Source organism: Mastacembelus armatus, chromosome 24 (genome assembly GCF_900324485.2).
Source record: "Mastacembelus armatus chromosome 24, fMasArm1.2, whole genome shotgun sequence".
NCBI classification, from domain to species: Eukaryota; Metazoa; Chordata; class Actinopteri; order Synbranchiformes; family Mastacembelidae; genus Mastacembelus; species Mastacembelus armatus.
The window spans coordinates 5,022,565-5,042,585 of record NC_046656.1 but is presented as its reverse complement, the minus strand read 5'-3'; the positions used below and the strand labels follow the sequence as shown (position 1 = coordinate 5,042,585).

Below are 20,021 nucleotides of genomic sequence, written 5' to 3'. Positions count from 1 at the left end.
CTGTGTAAAGCTAAAACTGACCCATAACATCAGTAATACTCATGTATCAGTTGCATTTTTGTTGTTGTTTTGGAGAGTTTTCAGATTGATTTTTATCTATATACATTTGGTTAACACCTGTTTTATTTATTATAAATTATTTCATGTTCTACTGTTGCGTAAAGTCTTACATTGGTTTTGCTGGGGCATCAGTAGGGTCGCTACAGAATGGCTCCTGAAAGGTGGCCTCTGACATCTCCAGGTCCAGTAGAGTGTTGAGGATCTCTTCCCGGCTTGGAGGGGACATGAGGGGCTTCAGAATGTGGGCTCCACCTCCTCCCCCCCGCAGCAGCTGATTTGCTCTCACCTGAGATAGTGAGCTGATGGAGCGGGGAGAGCTACTGGGTGTAGTGGACATTAGTCCATCAATGCCCTCCAGAAGCTCCCCTGTAGGTGAACCTCCATGGTCAACAAATGATGCTGAGCTTAAAGGCAGCGGCAGAACAGGGTCAAAGACAGAGAAGAGCAGCTCTTTTCTTTCACAGTGGAAGTCTTGAAAAGGGCTGAGGGTATGGGCTTTGCCTAAAGAGAGGTCCCACTCTCTGCTCTTTATTTTCTCAGAGTCAAGGAAAGTGAGGTGATTTGATACAGACTGCCCATTCTCGGTTCTATCAAAGAGGTCAGGACTGACGGGCCTTGCTTTGTGCCATTTAGAGCTCCTTTGAAGCTCCTCCCCACATCCAAAGAGCCTATCAAGTTTCTTCTCAAAGCCCAGTGCCTGAGCAGACACTGCCTCCTGGCTTACATCACTCAGGAATTTAACTGGTAAATTTTTATCAGTCAGGACAAACTGAGTACCACTGTATGGGCTGGAGAACTCCGTCTGATCAATAGCATTTATATCAAAAGTGTAATTGTGGGGCAGCTCTGGTGACAAGCTGTCTTCTACAAAGTTGCAACTGTCCAAGACTGGGTCTGACAAAAAAAGGGGGCAGTCATCTGATATGTTGCCTTCCTCCTTCACTGTCAGAGGCTCAGTGCTTCTTGCCTTGCCTTTCCTGATTCTGGGCTTTTTATCCTTGAGAGGAATAGATTTTGGGGTCCTGGGTTTCTGACGAGTGGTGGAGAGAACTCTTCGGGACTTAGCTGGTTTACTTTTAGGATCATATAATGCTGCAGTCTGAGCTATGGCAGTGCAGCGGTTGTCTGTACCAATCACTTGCAGAGGAGGGACCTGTCCCTGCTGCCTCTTCTGGAGAAGTTGCTTGAGGACAGTCAAGCCAGAAGGGGTCTCACAGAGTGTGGGGATCTCCCCATTCTTAGGGCCTAAGTGTGGGGTGGTTACTGCCACTTGGGTGTCTTTGCTTTTGTTCAGTAAGGGTTGGCCAGCCAGAGGAGGTGAAAAAGACATGTGCTCCTCCTGTGAAGCTTCTACCTTTACCACAGTGGTCTGACAACCCTGCTGCTTCAACTGAACCGCCGGAGAAAAGCTTTGGTTGACCTCCATGATTGAGGTCTCACAGTCCTCAACCTTTGGTTTTATAGACCAGGTTTCTGAGTTCAAGTCTGGTATAGCTGCATTCTCTGAGCTGCCCTGACTTTTGCCATCTGACCTTTCTGGACACTGAAATGGAGGAACCTCCTGAGAGGAACTCTCCGAAGGAGGTAACCTGTTCTCTGGGAAAAGGAGTGGAGAGTTCTCTTTTCTCAACTCATGGCTTTGGGGTTCCGCTGTCTTCTTTTTGCGAGACCTTCTAGGTTTTGTTGTGGATGTAGAACTACCGAGAGTATCTTCAGTAGTAGGTATTACAGCGCTATTACTGAAGGTAATAGCATCTTTAGCTTTCTTTCTCTGCCTTGGTGCAGCATCACTACTTCGTCTTGATTTCTCTTTTTTGGAGTCCTCTTCCTGCGGAGGCTTAGTAGCCCACTTATTTATTTTTCTTTTAGTATCTGCAGATTTCTTAGGTTTGGCAGTTTGACACTTTTTTTGTTCTCCTTTGGTTGAAGACACAGTTTCTGGCTTGTGAAAAGCAGAACTAAGACATGGGTCCCTAAGTGGGCTTATCAACTGTTCAGAGCTGTCCATAAGAGGATCACTTGGGGACCAACAGCGTGGGGGAGTGGAATCTACAGGGCTTGGGGATCTATCAGAGAGGTAGCCCAACTCTACCATGACATCAGTATACTCTATGCAATGATCATCTGCTAGCTCACAGTAACATGGCTGGGGAGGCGGTAGAGAGGGCAGCATTAGGCCTCTCTGACAGCCTTTAGCCCTTTTGATCCTCTCACCCTGTCTAACTTGAGGTCTGGAGGAGTTGCTGACTGTTTTCTTATTAGTGGAGTTGACCTTTGGCTTTCGTTTGGGGTGTTTCTTAGCCTTTGGCTCAGTGACAGGAAATCTGACTGCAGTGGATTCTGGAACCTTGGGCCAGAAATCCTTGAGCGGGGCCAGTTTAGTGTACTGCTCTAGCTTGTCTGGTGTCAACAACACCACCTGCTCCTCTGCATTCAGTTTGGACATCTTCACCAACATGCTTTTCTGTCCTTTGAACCTGTTGATAATAATATACTTTATAATGATAGGGGGCTCCTTTTTGCGCCGTTTCTGGTATTTTACTTCTTGCCCATTGGGGACATTGCTGTTTTTGAACTTGCTGTCTTTGATAGAGGCTGGGTTTTTCAAACGAGTGACACTTGAGAGTTCTCCATCCTCACCATCATAGATCATCTTGCGTTTCGCTCTTAAGGTATATTTACTACCAGGCAGCGCTGAAGGTTTGGTACAGGTGACTTTAGCAGATATATCTTGCAGTGGCCTTAAGCTATCCTCTGCTGTGCTTTTCACACATTCAGAAAAATAGGAAATTGTAGTGGAGTTTATGGTAGGTGGCTCTAAAAGTGGTTCTATGTGTTCATTTCGAGATCTCTCCTCAGCTTCTGGCACCTCTTTTGTGACTGGCTTTACCTCTATGTTGGGCCCATCGATAATAGGCTCGGCCTCTTTTATCAACTTTTCCTCTGAAACTGGCATCTGTGTAGATACTGGGCAAACAGGCATGATTGAGGTGAAGCCAGTGCTATCCTGGCTGTCAGAGGTAGAGCTTTCAGCTATGTTTGATTTGTTCCTCTGTCCTGCCATTCCTAACCTTTTTTTAGAAAGTTTTAGCCTAGACCTGCGAGGCTGGGTCTGTTCTAGTTTGTTGCAGTGATCTGTAAGCTTTTTACTCCCAGTTTTCTTCCTACTGAGGCAGTTGGAGAGGATGACACTGGGGAAGAACTTGTAGTGTGCTTCTTGCTGGGCCACAATAGTACTCTCAGTTTTATTTTCCTGATAGTCCTCATACCTGATTTTGAGTTCACCAACATCTCCCTCCTCACTATCCTGGCCCATTTCTTCCTCCCGAGGATCAAGGAACTCATCCTTCTCTGTGGGTGACCGGGCTGAAGAGATATTCCTTAAGATGGGGCTTTTACTGTCCTTCTGGCCCCGTTCTAGATCTGTCTTTGCTGAGCAGTTTCTCAGCTCTGAGTAACAGAGAGAGAAGGTTCTATGGTTCTGAAGGATAGATAGACAGTTTGTTTCTACATTCTTTATGCTGCTATACTTTTTCCTGCTTTTGGTGACCTTTCCAAATGGGAAACTTTCTAGATCTGTCTTATCCAAGGGTAAAGAGGTTTTCTTGTCATAGGTGTACATGGGTCGGATGTCTTCTTTGTCTACACAGATGGGAGACACCTCTGGGTGATTTGCTATCTTGCAGGGGATAGGGTGTTTGACTGGCGGGATGTATGGGATTTCTTTATTAACCTTGAACCCTGTTGAACATTCACGACTGCTGTCCTGGCTGCTTTTTGATTGAAAGTGCTTATCAAGTGGTTGCTCTGTGTCCAGCACATGAACTGGTATGCTCTCAGGATGCTTACACTCCGGAAGAATGTTAGCTGAGGAAGGTGGCTCCAGAGGGACTGTCTCCCCTGGGAGAGGATTCCTTTTCCCAAGCATATTCTCTGTGACTAGGAGAGAAGACTGGGTCCTGGAGCTACTGTTCGTTAAAGATGACTCTAAGGATACAACAGAAGAGTCATTGGATGCATTAACAAAGATGTGTGGTATTTCATGTGATGACAAGTTTCACTTTAAATACATATTAAATATAATTTTTTATAATCTGTATTAACTAATAACAATTAAAGAAAAGACCAGAAAGATGAGCTCCATAAAGGAACTTGCTCCTCTGATACTGAATTAGACTTAAATGTCTGCTATGACAAATCCCACCATCCATTCCCAAGTTGGAACATTTATAACAGCGTTAATTTGTCACTAGCCTCTCCCTTGAGTGGTAGGAAACAGCCCATCCCTCAGTGGCTGCAATTCAAAGAATACATTTATGGCAATATATGAACTATATATGACTACAGGATCGGCAAAAGATCTTGACTTGTTAGGTATTTAATTTCCTAGATTAGACAAAATCTTTATCTAAAGATTGAGCATGGCTGGGTTTTAAAAAGCATGATGCCAGAAGAATGTAACTGCGTTATAGTAAATGGCCTGTAGTATGTTAAATCACATCTTCCTCATAAGAAAACTACCCATATTTTTATTATGCAGATGCTGTCAGTGATGTATTCTGATATCCTTGATAAAAAATGAATCAGCAGGGGATGTAAGATAAGCATCAAAGCAAACTGACATTTAAGAGTTGTCTCAGTATGAGATGACTCACCACTGCTTTCATCTGCCGCCCCATCAAGCTGGGGGATAGACAAGTTGGCGAACAGAGAGTTATTCCCACTCCACTGCATGTCTTCGTCAGAGGACTCATGCTGGTCGTCGCTGAAGCCATCCTCTGGCTCCTTCACTCCCAACCTGTACACACATGAATGATTAAACAATCTTCATCTGATTGCTCACTGGCTGCAGGTTCATGTTTGTGCCTAGTTTACTAGTTTCCCAAACATGGGAATAATAACACTTATGCTGATCTCTTATTTTTTTGATGTATGCATTTCTTCTAACTTACTTTAACTTTTACCTTAATGATAATGTTAAGACTAAAACCAATTTTAAGCTCAATTAAATCAATTCAGTCTATTGTAAGAAACTATTGCTAGATTAGGTGTTGTTTGCCTTCACATTTAGAGGGATCATGGTATGTAACTACCAGGTCGGGGGTTCAGTGTTACTGAAGGCTGATCATCAATTTTAATGGCAAAACAATAATTTAATAATTTTCTTAATACAATACAAAAGTAAAACTTTATTTATACATTTAAACCTCTAAAATGTGTATTCATAAACAACCATACAAGAACAACATAATGTGTAAAAAAGACATTAGAGCCAAACTGTTAAGCCTAACGTGATTTGTAAATAAACAATTATGAATTATTGTTCTATAAAACAAGCAGATTTTTCACTCCATGCAACAGTAACAAACTTGCCTCGGTAAGGATGAACTCTCAGGAGCCTCACTGTCCCATCGCTGCGACATTATCACACTGAGCTCTGCCTCTTCCTTATCCAGCTCTGGTCCTGCCTCTTCCTCATCACTGTTGCAGTGGTAGCTCCTCACACCAGGAAGTGACTGAGACCGGGAATTCTGACTAACAGGGTTCCTGCAGAAACCATCATTTTCCAGGCCCGCAAGCAAGTCAATGATGGCATGGTCCTGGCTGCTGTCTGGATGTATAACAAAAAACATTTTTAAAAAAATTAACCTTTAGCTGCCATCATCAAAATTTATACTTGGCCTAAATTGCTCAGCCAACTCTAGGCTTTTATTCACTCAAATTTTATTTCCATTCTAACAGGGTAACACTATAAGCAAGCATTTATTGATATTTTCAGGATATGTTCACCTACTTACAAATGCTATCAGTGTGTACTTTGATCAAAAGTTTTGTGCAAAAAGCAGCTTCTATGTCCCAAAAATTGTCAACACAACAACAAATGTACCTATATACAAACAAAGGCATTTAAAGAGAATATTTAACAGAAAAGAAGAAGAGAATTAACATTCTTTTCTTCTTAGACAAGAGTGGTGCATGGATCTGTAAAGAATTATTTCAAGGGGCTATCATACCTAACAGGGGTGAATGGTTGGATGTCAGGGTAAGATGGATGAAGGTCTGACTGTTCTCCAGGAGACTCAAGATGGCCTCCTCATCAACCACAGCCTGATCTGGGATTTTACCACAGCTCCTCACAGAGTCTGGAGGGGAGAAGCAGAAAGTAGCCAGTTAGCATGTCCAAACACTTTGTCGATGGAGGTAACATAAGTATAACGTAAATAAGGAGAGGTGCATCAACAAACAGACACACATTGTAGCACCTTGGTTTACACATGATCACACATCCAACTATTGTCACAGGGACTGACTGGGAGAAGGAAAACAAATGTGAGTTTCACCAACAACCTGCCAAGCACCCAGTGAGAGCAGCACAGTAATATCCATCTATCCATCCATTGTCTGTACCTGCTAATTCCTATTTGAGTGCATGCAGCACACTAATATGAAAAGGCAAAAAATAAGTGCACTTCAACAGCATGTCCAGCTATCATAAAAGACTGGAATAATTATGCTGCACTGCACTGTTAATACTTTGACACCTAAATACAACACAGAAAGAAATGGACAAGATGAACGACAGAGGTGAGAACACATGGTACACATAAATGGCAGAAAGCTGGGATGCACCAATTCAACACCTGGTTGACTGCTACAATATTTTTTAAATACCACGCATTGGTATATAATGTATTATAAGTAATTTCTGCAACAAACCATCTGCTTGCCACCATTGATGAAGGACAGGACACACTCTGGTAATAATTTTATCTTAGTGCACAAAGGAGAACTGCTTACTTTGTTTTGTTGTTACCTGTTTTGGTATTTTCCTCCTGTGTAGTGACACAGGAGGCATTTACAGGGCAATTATGGAGCTATTCTCCCATTTTAATTGAATATGAGCAATGAAGTATAAGTCAGCAGTGCTGGCATTTTAACCATAACAGGTTTCATGAAGCCCAGCAGTGGTATTCCTCACCTGGCTGCGAGTCTTTGTGCACCTCCACAGCCTTGGCAGGGGTATAGGACAGAGCCTCTGGTGTCAGGGGATCAGAATGGATTGTAAGGTCACCAGGAAAAGCATCTTGGTCCTCCCTCTCACCTACTGATGAAGCTTGTGTCCTGTAATAAAGAAATCAAAATCATTTCTCACTCACAACATTGACTTTGTGATGACCTATTCATTCCTATGCTTCTGTAGTGGTCTATGAAGGATTTTACTCAACACTTCTGTTGTCTTACTGATATATAACCCTATAGGACAACTAACGTTTATTGTCTTTTTACTCCCGATATCTGGAATTATTCAAGCTCTATATGGACACAACACATCTACCGAATTTAAGAAAAAACATGGGCTTGGATTTATTGGGGTGAATGTCTGGAGTTTAGTACTTAAATTAGATGACATTTATGGTTGCAGTCAATTAATGCTGACGTTTTGCTGGAAACGTGGCTTAAAAAATTTACTTTGGACACTACTATCATTATACCTGGTCACACTCCATTCTGTGCTGAGAGAGAGTTATATTTATCAAAACTGCTATGGTTTTATCTTGGTCTGCAAATCAAAGGGAGTAAACTTTATGAACTGTTGCCTTTAAATCCTAACTTTAACTGTGTCCCAATATTACTGCTGCCAGCAGTAAATGAATCTCTAGCCTCTTGTCATCTATCTTATATTAAAGAGACTGTTTTATTTTTTGACCAAAATCAGACCAAAAACAAGACTTATGTTCAGACTTATATGTGATTAACCACATTTTTGGGAAAACTCAAAAACTGAGTAAGTTAAATTTCACTTGCTACACCCGGGCCTGATTACTGCCAGACCTGTTGAATAAAGAAATCACTTCAATAGAACCTGTCTGAGAAAGTGAAGTACGCTAAAAGATCTCAAAAAGCAACACATCATGCTGTGATCTAAAGAAATTCAAGAACAGATAAGAAACAAAGCAATGAGATGTATCACTCCTGAAAGGGTTACAAAGCTTTCTAAAGCTATAGTGAACATCTCAGGAGTGGCCTGCCTACCAAAATCACTACAAGAGCACAATGATGGCTCATCCAGGAGCTCATAAAAGAACCAAACAACATCTAAAGAACTGCAGACCGCACCTGCTCCAGTTAAGGTCAGTGTTCATGATTCAACAATAAGAAAAAAATGGCATCTGTGGAAGAGTTTAAGGTGAAAGCCACTGCTGACCAAAGAGAACAAAAAGGGTTGCCAAAAAAACATCTTGATTATCCCCAAGACTTTTGGGTAAAATTCTGTGGACTGATGAGGCAAGAGTTGAACTTTTTGGAAGGCGTCCCATTACATCTGGTGTAAAACTAACACAGCGTTTCATAAAAAGAACATCATACGAACAGTTAAACATAGTGGTGGTAGTGTGATGATCTGGGGCTGCTTTGCGCCTAGACAACTTGCCATAATTGATGGAACCATGAATTGCGCTCTACCCGAAAATCCTGAAGAAAAATGTCTGGCCATCAGTTTGTGACCTCAGCCTCAAACACACTTGGTTTATGCAGCAGGACTATGATCCGAAACACACCAGCAAGTCACCCTCTGAATTAAAACAATTCTGCAAAGAAGTGCCAAAGATGGCACAACCAGTTATTAGGTTTAAGGGGCAATTACTTTTTCACATAGGGACAGACAGATTTTCCTCTTAATAATGAAATCATCAGTTAAAAACTACATTCCGTATTTACTCCAGTTACCTTTGTGTAATATCAAAATTTGTTTAATAATCTGAATCATTTACAAGGTTGCAAATATGAAAAAAGAAAAAACAAAAAAAAAAGAAAAAAAAAATCAGGAAGGCGGCAAATATTTTCTCACAGCACTGTGTGTTTTTTGAATCTGTCTCTAATTGGTGATAATCCTACCCGTGCAAACGCTAAAACAATCCTTGGTTTACTAACATGCTGAATCAAAGAAACAAAGCCTGGCCCAAAGTGAGAATGACAGGCTCTGAGTTAGACTGGATCCATTTTAGGCAGCAGCTACTAAAGCTCTACTAATAAAAAAAAAAGCAAAATCTCAGGTACTTCCAAGATCCACTGACAGTCTTAAATGACATTAAAAAGTATTGCATAAAATCTTTTTCTACCCACAAAAACTTTACTGATCTGTCTCCCTCCATTATCAAGAGCCCGGATACAGTTTCTGATAGACTATGTGATTGATGTGGAAGGTTTCTGACTTCAGGCGTTCTATTTCAGTGAAGTACATGTCCCGTGTTACTGCCTTTCCAAGGCACAAGAGAAATCAGACAAGTAATAATTGCTAAATACAGTATTGTATAGCTACCTGTGGGCTATTTCTGGGGAATCTAAGCCTCAAATGTATTAGGAGCAAACTATTGCTATGCAAAACTAACTTTGATTCATTAATAAACAAATGTTATATCACATTAATGGCCTAGAAGTATTTGAGCTAAGTCAGTCTAAATTAAGCATATCCTCAAACTAACCACATGGATCAAACATATGAAACATTACACTATGGATACAAACTGCAGGGCAATTACGGAGCTATTCTCCCATTTTAATTGAATATGAGCAATGAAGTATAAGTCAGCAGTGCTGTCAGCTTGGCTGTTACCTGAATCACAAAGCAGATGACCTTCTGCTATCTGCCCTCATGCAGTCATGTTTTATTAGCATCTCTTTACTGTGGGTCTTTATCAGTGGAAGTGCTCTGTCTATTCTGTGTGTATGTGTACACAGAGGTGTGTGTATTTGTGTGTGTATATGTGGAGGGGTGGCTGCACACGTGTGGAGAGTGTCTGTCTCCAGTAAGTATATGCAAGCATACAAGAGCATGCAGTTAAGTGGTGTGGGTCTGTGTGTTGGAAAGGGAATATGAATGGAAAATGGGCAGGCAGCCAGCTAGTCTCTGTATCCTTCTCCGCTACAAGCTGCCTAACATACTCCCTTACCCATACTGACCTAGTGCATCGCCTAGCAACTCTCAACACAGTGACACTGAAATTTTGGCACGTGGTGGCTGCAAGTGGAACTAATTTCACAGGAATAGCTATAAAAAAGAAAAAATATTGTTATTTTAAGTGCTACTCCTGAACTGATCCAAACACTTTCTAAAAGAAGGATTTTCAACTAACTGACTAAGCAGCAGCACCCAGGACACTGAAGCCTCATGCCCAAAAGATTGCAATCTCTAAATCTCACAATGAACAGGGAAAATTTAAAATGATTTTCCCCTGCGCTATTCCTTAATCCCATGTTCCAGTGACTGCAGGGATGGATGCAAGCATGGTCAACTTTTGCTAGATACAAAAAATTTTTTATATATATATATATATATATATATATATAAATCATTTATATATAATGTATATATAAATAAGGGCAACACGGAGAGAAGGTAGCCAACTATCAGAACTGCAGAGAGGTGGGATGAAGTTGGGTAAGAAATACAGCAGGCTGTCCATACCAGAGGCCCTGGAGACTGCCAAACAACGACTCACAGCCCTGGCCCCACGCCTGAAGAGGTACACCAGAGAAATAGAATCAAGGAGAATAAACAGGATATTCTCCACCGAACCATCCAAGGTGTACTCTCAGTGGCAGGGTAGTAACATGAGAACAGACCCACCAAGGCTGGAGACTGAACAATACTGGAAAAACATATGGGAGAGGGAGGCATCACATAACACCAATGCCCAGGGGCTGGAAGACCTGAGAGCAGACCACAGCAACCTCCCTGAATAGGAACCAGTAACAACAATGGCAGATATCCGAGAAAGGGTCTCAAACATGAAGAACTGGACAGCACCTGGGCCTGATATGATCCACACCTACTGGCTAAATAAGCTAACTGCACTCCATGAGCGCCAGGCAGCTCAAATGCACCAGCTGTTAATGGATGGGACTCACCCAGAGTGGCTAACTGAAGGCAGGACAATCCTGATCCTGAAGGATCCCCAAAAGGGAGCAGTCCCATCCAACTACCTCCTGATAACCTGCCTCTGCACAACATGGAAGCTCCTGTCAGGCATCATAACAGCTAAGATGAGTAAGTACATGGCTCAATACATGAGCGGGGCCCAGAAAGGAATGGGTAAGGACACCAGGGGAGCAAAACATCAACTACTGGTAGATAAAGCTGTCACTTGAGACTGTAAGACCAGACAGACCAAACTGTGTACCGCCTGGATTGACTACAAGAAAGCCCACAACTCAATGCCTCACACATGGATCCTGGAATGCTTGGAGCTATACAACATCAATAAGACTCTAAGAACCTTCATAAGGAACTCAATGGGACTGTGGAAGACAACCCTAGTGGCCAACCTCAGCTGATTGCACAAGTCTCCTTCAAGTCTCTCTTCAAGTGCGGCATCTACCAAGGAGATGCCCTATCCCTGCTGCTGTGCGGCATAGGCCTGAACCCCCCTCAGCCAGAACATCACTAAGACTGGCCTTGAATACCGACTCCTGTACATGGATGACATCAAGCTGTACGCCAGGAATGAGCGAGACATCGATTCACTGATCCACACCACCAGGATATACAGCAACGACATTGGAATGTCATTCGGACTGGACAAGTGTGGTCGAATGATAAGAAAGAGAGGGAAGGTTGTCAGGACTGAAGGAGTTGAACTCCCAGAAGGCAGCATAGCGGATGTTGAGGGAAGCTACAAGTACCTTAGAATCCTGAAGGCAAATGGGAACCAAGAAGAAGCCACAAGGAAAGCTGCCACAGCTAAATACCTACAGAGAGTAAGGCAAGTGCTAAGAAGTCAGCTAAATGGGAAGAACAAGGTCCAAGCCATCAACACCTACACCCTGCCGGTCATCAGATACCCCGCTGGCATAATAAGCTGGCCAAAAGAGGACATAGAAGCCAATGATGTCAAGACAAGGAAGCTCTTCACAATGCATGGAGGACTTCACCCCAAATCCAGCATCCTGAAACTGTACACTAAGAGGAAGGAAGGAGGCCGATGACTGGTGAGCATCTGAGCCACCATCCAAGATGAAACAGCAAAGATCCATGAGTACATCAGGAAGATGGCCCCAAGCGATGGAATACTGAATGAATGATGAATATCTCAGCCAACAGAAGCCCGATGCAGAGGAAGAGGAGCAAGAACCATCATGGCAGGACGAACCCCTGCACAGTATGTACCACTGACAGATAGAAGAAGTGGCTTATATCGAAAAGTCCTACCAGTGGCTGGAAAAGGCTGGACTGAAAGACAGCACAGAGGCACTAATCATAGCAGCACAAAAACAGGCCCTGAGCACAAGATCAATAGAGGCCGGGGTCTACCACACCAGGCAGGACCCCAGGTGCAGGCTGTGCAAAGATGCACCTGAGACAATCCAGCACATAACAGCAGGTTGTTAGATGCTAGCAGGCAGGGCATACATGGAACCCCATAACCAAGTGGCCGGCATAGTGTACAGGAACATCTGTGCTGAGTATGGGCTGGAGGTCCCACGGTCAAAATGGGACACACCTCTAAAGGTGGTGGAGAATGACCAAGCCAACTGGTGATGGCTAAGCAACCGGACATAGTAGTGGTGGACAAACAGCAGAAGGCGGCCATAGTGGTAGATGTAGCAGTCCCAAGTGATAGCAACATCAGAAAGAAGGAACATGAGCAGCTGGAGAAATATCAATGGCTGAAAGAAGAAATAGAAAATATGTGGAAGGGAAGGCAACAGTGGTCCCCGTGGTAATCGGCACCCTCGGGGCTGTGACCCCCAAACTGGGAGAGTGGCTCCAACAGATCCCAGGAAGAACAACAGAGCTCTCAGTCCAGAAGAGTGCAGTACTAGGAACAGCTAAGATACTGCGAAGAACCCTCAAACTCCCAGGCCTCTGATAGAGGACTTGAGACTGAGGAAGACACACACCACCTATAAGGGTGAGAAGGGAATTTATATATATATATATATATATATATATATATATATATGTTCAGATAAATTCTGACAGGTGAAGCTCCCTGCTGCCTAACACTATGTCTGAGCCCACCAGCAGCCCTGAGGAATAAGGTAAACACTCTTGTGGAATCAGCCAGATACAACATTGGTGCATGGCAAACCAACAACAGATACCATGCTGTTTTTACTGAGAAGTCATAACCACATGGACACTCTTTCATTTGCTTTAAATGACAAATCCCAACCTGATAGCAAAGCCAGTAAAGCCTGATTAACGGTGATTGATGAAAATGTGGCTGAAAATATAGAATATCAGCTGACATTTTGCTCCTGAGATTTTACTGCATTCTCATTCAGAGACTTTTTCTGCAGCGCCATATGAGGACAGAGCTCCAGAAAGTCCATGTGCATGTGCCACTGTCTGACTCTCTCTTAATTAGTCTGCTAACGCCTTTCAAGGCAATGTGGGAGGGAGTCTGGCAGGCGTCAAGAGATTACTGCAGCAATTAACACATTTCAATACCAAGCCATGCCTCCTCACTGACTTCACTAGCTTTGCTTTGCTAAGAGCGGTCGAAAGATGGAGCTGAGTGAGGACAAACAGAAGACAAAGGAAACACAACAACCTACTACATACTCTTTTCCTATGGTAAGCCACAGTTTAATTCCCACCTCATCATATATAGGTTAATCTGAACTCTTATACCTTGTCATACCAGATTAACCCAATTGTACAAAACATTGCATCACAAAAAATAATACAAAAACATAATTCAAGCAGTAGAGGGTTAAGAGAATAATAATGCTTAACAATTGAACTTGAAGGTGAACAGGGGTATAGCATTTCCATAAAACCTGCAGCACCAAGTGAGACCATGAGGATGCAGCAGCAGTGCACTTCAGAGTAAAAAAAATGCCAACAAGAAAAGAGAGATGCAGACTGTGTGCGAGTATTATCAGAGTGACTCAGAGGGCCAGACTGTGGGAAAACCACTAGCAAACAGCATGTCTGTGTGTGTGGCCACCATCCCTCAAGACCTGTACAGTCAAAACCCACAGAGCTCTCACACCACACTGCTGTCCCTCTCTCTTCTGTTCCTGTTTGATTTCAGGGGTTACTGAACAGCAGACATCTGGATTTGATGCAGAAGCATGCACAGCTGCAGAGCCAACTGTACTTTTATTTGTAACAGGAAATAGTTTCTCCCTGGGAGTTGGAGGGAGAGGTGTGTAACCTCATCAACCTTATTTGACTCTTTCCTTCCTGCTTTATGTCCACTACACCAGTTCTGTCCCCACCCACTCAACACATCTGTTCTGATTTCACTTTCGCCATTGCTCCTTTCAAACCCTCCAAGCTCTGCTTTCACTTTACCCTCCGCCCCCATCTCTGCCCTAAAAGGAAAGAGGAGGTGGACAAACACGCTGACATGAATCTGAGAGGCATGGAAAAGTAGAGACATGCAATGGCTCCATTACAAAGAAACAAACATGAGAGAAACTTGGGAGTAATGTGGTCTGAAACTGGTCTCACTGATGTACTAATGTGACTAGAAGCATAGTGTGCTTATTTTCCAGCACTATCTCTCTTTCCCATAAATTCCAGCTCCTTTGGCTTTCCTCCAGGAAACGGGACAACTGTCCATCAATGACTGTGTGGTCATTCTGTCATCACAACAAAAGATAAGAGGAAGGCCAAGAAACTTACACATCAAACTCATTCTCCTTCAGAATCTCCTTGAATCTCTTCATGAAGATTTTCTCACTTTCTGTTAAAGTGACAAACCCACGATCTGGAACACATCAGACAAACAATTTCAAAACTACAATCATCATTTCTGTTCTTAAATTCCACAGATTTTCAGACTTCTTTGATGCAGTTGGTTAGGATCTGCTGTTAGATATGCTAGTAGTGGCTGGGTAATTTTGCTGTCACTTTTAAGTACAGCCCTTAATTACAATAATAAACCGGTTGGTGTAATTCTATATACCAGGCCTCAGTAACAGGATCTTTCCAAATGTGTCAGATGTTCTGTACAAACTATAATCTCTGTAAGGCCTGGACATGATCATTTTCCTCTCTCTACACTTGAGTACCTTAATGTAACTTTGATGTAGGCCTGCAGATGGACAAGCAAACATATAAGAAGAAGACATATAAGACAGCAGGTTAGCCTGTGATAATTTATCACCCAGCTCTATGTGTGTAGGGATAACAGCCCACTTTAGGTTTTCCAATGCTTGGAACATTTGAATTCAAGTTCTGAATTTTAATTAATAAGAAATCAGAAATCTTTTGCAGACACCTTTACAATATAATAAAAAAAAATTACATTTCTTGAGCTTCTGTATTTGGAAAAAGTGACTATTAATGTAGTCAAAAGGACAGGGAGGAGAAAAGGCGAGACAAGTTTCCACTGTGAATCTCCTCACCTTGTGACTCAGGGGTTTCCATCTGGGAGGCCTGTTTCCTCTCTCTCCTCCTCTGCCTCTCATCCTCCCAGATTGCCTGCAGGCCAGGGTTCCTGCCAATCTGATCTGGACAAAGAGGACAGTCACAACACAGTTTGTCAGCAATGTAATCATACATTATTTATACCTTTTTATAGAATTTTGAATCCTACAATAAAGACTTTTCAGGATTTAACTAACTAAACTAAAATAAACTAACTAAAATTTCTGAACTAAAATCTTAAAATTCAACCCATGCATGTTGTAACTCTAACAGTGCAGTTTTAATGTATTGCTACAGAGCAAATGGAAAAGTGTTGAGTCACAACTTGCCCTGCAGTGGCCTCTCCTTTCCTTTCTTCACTCTAAAGTAGATGCTTAATGCAGTTTACCTTTGTCCATCAAGCGCCTCCTAAGTCATACAGACCCACTGGGTCCTACAGCCCTGATGTAAGAACTGTCTTTAACACGACAAACTAAACTCTCCACATTAGTGGCTCTGGTGGAGGAGGCTCTTATCTGAAAATGAACTGCTCTTTAAAAGCTGCGCAGACATGTTGCTTCAAATACTAGTGAGCCTTTCATATCTTAAGTAAAGTTTAAGTTTGTTATCCACAAAATGTTTGTGCCAGCAGTAAACAGCACCCTCATGTTTACCATCTTTATGACTTTAGGCTCCAACTGAAAGGGTAAAAAAGGCAAGTGATCCAATACAGGTGACTCCAGCAGGGTGTGTGCTGTCTGCTTAGCAGCATTGTACAATTTGACACTTCCTGGGGATAAATATGTTTTTCACACCGCAAGCCACAAAAATCAATGGCACCCCAGAGGACAAAGCTGAAAAGAGCTGCAAATTTATTTTTAGCTAAACCCATTTTTAGCTTTATTATCAACATGTGACTAGTCTTCCACTTCTGACCCAAGTGTTTTTTTTCCCCCAACATGGCAGGTTAAGGGATGAGCTTTCTCCTCCTTTCATGCACAACATTAAGTATTAAAAACAGCAACAAAGATGATAAAGATAGAGTGACCTTTGATTCAACAACATTGTCAACAGAGGTGTTAATCTCAGGTGCAGCAGCTCTGAAATAACGTACTTTCAATTTCCAGACGGTTGAGGATGTCTACAGCCACGGCATCAACCTCCAGCTCACAGGTGCTCTGCTTCTCCACCTCATCCAGAATTAAGGAGCTGCAGGCATTCATATACAACTGGTTATTAAAAAAAGTTAAAATTATGGAAGTGTGTCAAGTTTATTCGTCTTTTTTTTAGGTTTTCGAGGTTGTAAATTTCTTATTCTAACATATTTGAATTGATTCAAAATCAATGAATTATGCACTGAGTGACAGAGTTTTCTGCTGCCTGTAGATACACAGAACTATCCCTTGCGGTGAGGAAGAGTATCCAACTGAAAACACTAGCTTTTACTGGCAGAACATTGATTGTGCAGGTGCAACTCACGATGGTATGACATTCTCATCCCAATGGACAAACGTGCCCCCCAGGGTGCTGTCGTCGAGCTTGGATGTACAGGGCGTCTTCTGGGCGCTGATCCTGGGATGACTGCTGGGAGTTTGTCCATCTGGGACTTCTGGAAAGCACACACACAGGGCAGAGTGAACGGTACTGCTTGCCAGCAGGCCTGCAAGGCATTTCTCTTGATATTCCGGTGACAAGGGAACAGCAGAGTAGAAAATAAAAACGCTTAGGTGGAATAATAAACAGTGATGAGCTGAATCATTACGACCAGTCACTGATAAAGCAGGTAACGCTAATTATCTTGTAACACTTGGACATGTCAAGGTGTGGGAACTCAGTCAGTGGTCATAGAGTGCACATTGTGGTGGGTTGGAGCTGATTAAGCAGCACATGAAGAACCACCAGCTTATTAGGTGAGGATGGTCATGGTTTTGACTCCTTGGTGTATGGTTTTATAAGAAGCGTGATTACTTGGAAGTTGTCGACATGTGTTTCGCCTCTCTTGATGAACGAATGGGCAAGTTCATTACTGACCATGAAAACAGTCTTGCGCAAGTAAAGATGGTTAACTCAAGATCTACTCACTTTATCTGAAGCTTCTGACAACATGTGTACCAGCAATCATCTTAACGCAGCTTGTCATGAAATGGACAGCTACAACTAAACAATTAAACCTAATGTTTAAGGAAAAGAACATGTGCTGCAGTTATTTGAAATGAATGAGCCATCTAAAAATTGTTGTTCAGCATGTTAGTTATAACTTTGTCTAAGTATTGGCCATTTCCATCATGGGACAGTGAGTGTAGGGAACAGCCAAACATCATTATAACAGAACCCGACAGGGCAAGAAACAAACCCAGTTGTCTAGACAGGTTGTAAACAAGCCAATGGCCTATGCAGATAATCTAAACAACTTTAACTGGACGCAACCACTATGATGGTGGTGTCATGTGATTGTCTTTCTGCTTATGTTCCTTGTTCAATGGGACTACTACCTCTGAGTTCAAGGCAATTAACCTGGTGAGAACAATGTTGCTTTTAACAATATCTAATATAAGATCCAGTTTTAATGAAGCAAGATCATGGTTTGAACAATGCAATAAAGTAGACTGGCATATAGACAATTACAATGAAACATCATTTGTCACATGGAGAAATTTCAAGGATAATGCAACTGGTATTTTTGACACTTCATCTGTTTTGGAGGCGAGTGTGCAAGCTGTGTAATGGGCCTTCAAAACACATTAAGAGTTCTATTCATCTTAAAATGGCCCATTTTACTCTGCTCCTTTTATTATTCTTCCACTTGATCTGAGATTAAAAGAATTTGCTTTCAAGTCTGAGCTTGAAGGGAGAAGAAAACGTAAACAGGTGTACCTATTACTGGCTTCTGGTTTCTTTGTGGTAAGGTCCAAAGGAGTATCCTGCAGTGTAAAGTTCAAACACCAAAACCCTGCTTTTGTCGGTGGACAGTCAGGCGTGAGGCTTTAGAAAAAAGAACTTTATTAAAGCAAAGTGTGGAATTTCCTGTCCCAAATCATTAATGCTGTCATGTGTGATGGCTGCCTCGCTGAGCTGGATGCTCTCTGGGAGTCTGGAGACTGAGGTCTGAGAGTGGGACTAAGCTGAGATCAAAGTTAGATGAAACTTTCAGTCTATGAACTCCCCACTCAGTACAAACTTTACACATATTGATGCACAGATATCAAATGACCAGCTCCTTGTTGCTTTGCTGGACAATACTGAGCAATACTTCAGAAAATAGAACAGGAAAAAGAGTTACTAAATAAGTTGCAAGAGTAACTAAACAAAGAAAAATGGAGATTTTGAAGCTGGATTGTCACTTTTGTGAAAGATCAGCTCCTTAGGTCATTACAGGTTTATCAAATGTTTTCCTACATTTTGCTAGATTTTTTTTGTTTGTTTCCTTAAAGTCTGGATCAGTGGTTGCACCACAAAGTCCAACTGGCACAGTGCCAAGTTGTGGCTGATGTGTTGTTTCAGTTCAGTTGCAAAATTGGGCATACAAGTAAACACACACTGTCTGTGCCATCCTCAAAGGATGACCACATATGCCTGACATGTATTGCCGATATTTTGTTACATTTCACAAATTGGCCCATGCAACTTTTGCTGAGCCTCAGCCCCCTCTTCTGTGTGTCTGAACTGTCATTCTGCAGCGCTGACAGCCCTCCAAAGCACTTGGTGCCAGGTAGCTCAGGCAAACAAAGGATAGACTCTGGAGAATGCGAAGAGCCTGTTTCCAACACCTAAAAACTGCTTGCTTACTTATTGTTCTGCCCTTACACGTTTTTACTTATATGTGTGACAAAAGTGTGACTCCAGCAGAGAAGGAAATGTGAAAGCTACAAACACAAAGGTGAGACAGACCCTGAGACTGAATGTGAAAATAAGTGAAAGGGCAACATAAGAGAAAAACAGAGAGAACTTTCAAAAGGTAACAGGTATCCTGAGGGTGAGATAAGATTAGAAATAATTCAATGTGACACAAGAAATGTCAGCCATTCAGGCCGGTTCGTCAGTTTGTGAGCGCACAGAAGCTTGGCTCTACCTAGAATGTCCAGTATAACAAAACGAATAGTGTGTCCCCAAGAAGATGAAACAGCAGAGGCATACCACCTTCCTTAACTACACTTGGAAATGGCTAGATACATGTGTATCTTCCCCAAAAAGAGGCAAAGTGGGCAAATGTTAGATTTAATAAAAGGTTTTGTTGTTTTTTTACATTAGATATGACTCTCTAATCAATTTGAATTTGATAATTATAATCTCAGGATAAATGAGAAGAAAGGAGAAATTACTAAATTATAGGATGATCTGTTCTGATCACTTACCTTTGCTCTGGTTTCTGCGGAACTTGACAGTTCCCAAGTTAACCAGGTTCATGCCATACAGGTTGTAGTCTATAAAGAGCTGGAGCAGGAAGGGGATGTGACCCTCGTGGGGCTGGTAGCTCTTGTTCATTACTGCTCCACTTTGCAGCAGCTCACATACCCTGGAACAAACAGAAATTATTCCATAATAAAAAATAACTGCCACACACTTACTGATTAGAGATAATTACACAAATGTAGCCGTC

At 42.2% G+C, this 20,021-nt stretch overlaps 1 protein-coding gene across 2 annotated transcripts in view; it reads right to left on the bottom strand.

Annotated features, from left to right (window-relative positions):
- Positions 1-20,021, bottom strand: part of rev3l (REV3 like, DNA directed polymerase zeta catalytic subunit) — a 63,424-nt gene that overhangs the window by 14,396 nt on the left and 29,007 nt on the right. For both annotated transcript variants that reach the window (XM_026318030.2, XM_026318031.2), the window contains exons 4-13: positions 19,777-19,937; positions 16,904-17,033; positions 16,539-16,633; positions 15,424-15,528; positions 14,699-14,783; positions 7,040-7,182; positions 6,075-6,203; positions 5,434-5,671; positions 4,716-4,858; positions 171-4,047 (exon numbers count right to left, since the gene is read on the bottom strand). In XM_026318030.2, the coding sequence (XP_026173815.1) occupies positions 171-4,047; positions 4,716-4,858; positions 5,434-5,671; positions 6,075-6,203; positions 7,040-7,182; positions 14,699-14,783; positions 15,424-15,528; positions 16,539-16,633; positions 16,904-17,033; positions 19,777-19,937 (5,106 nt within the window). The remainder of the gene's footprint in view (positions 1-170; positions 4,048-4,715; positions 4,859-5,433; positions 5,672-6,074; positions 6,204-7,039; positions 7,183-14,698; positions 14,784-15,423; positions 15,529-16,538; positions 16,634-16,903; positions 17,034-19,776; positions 19,938-20,021) is intronic.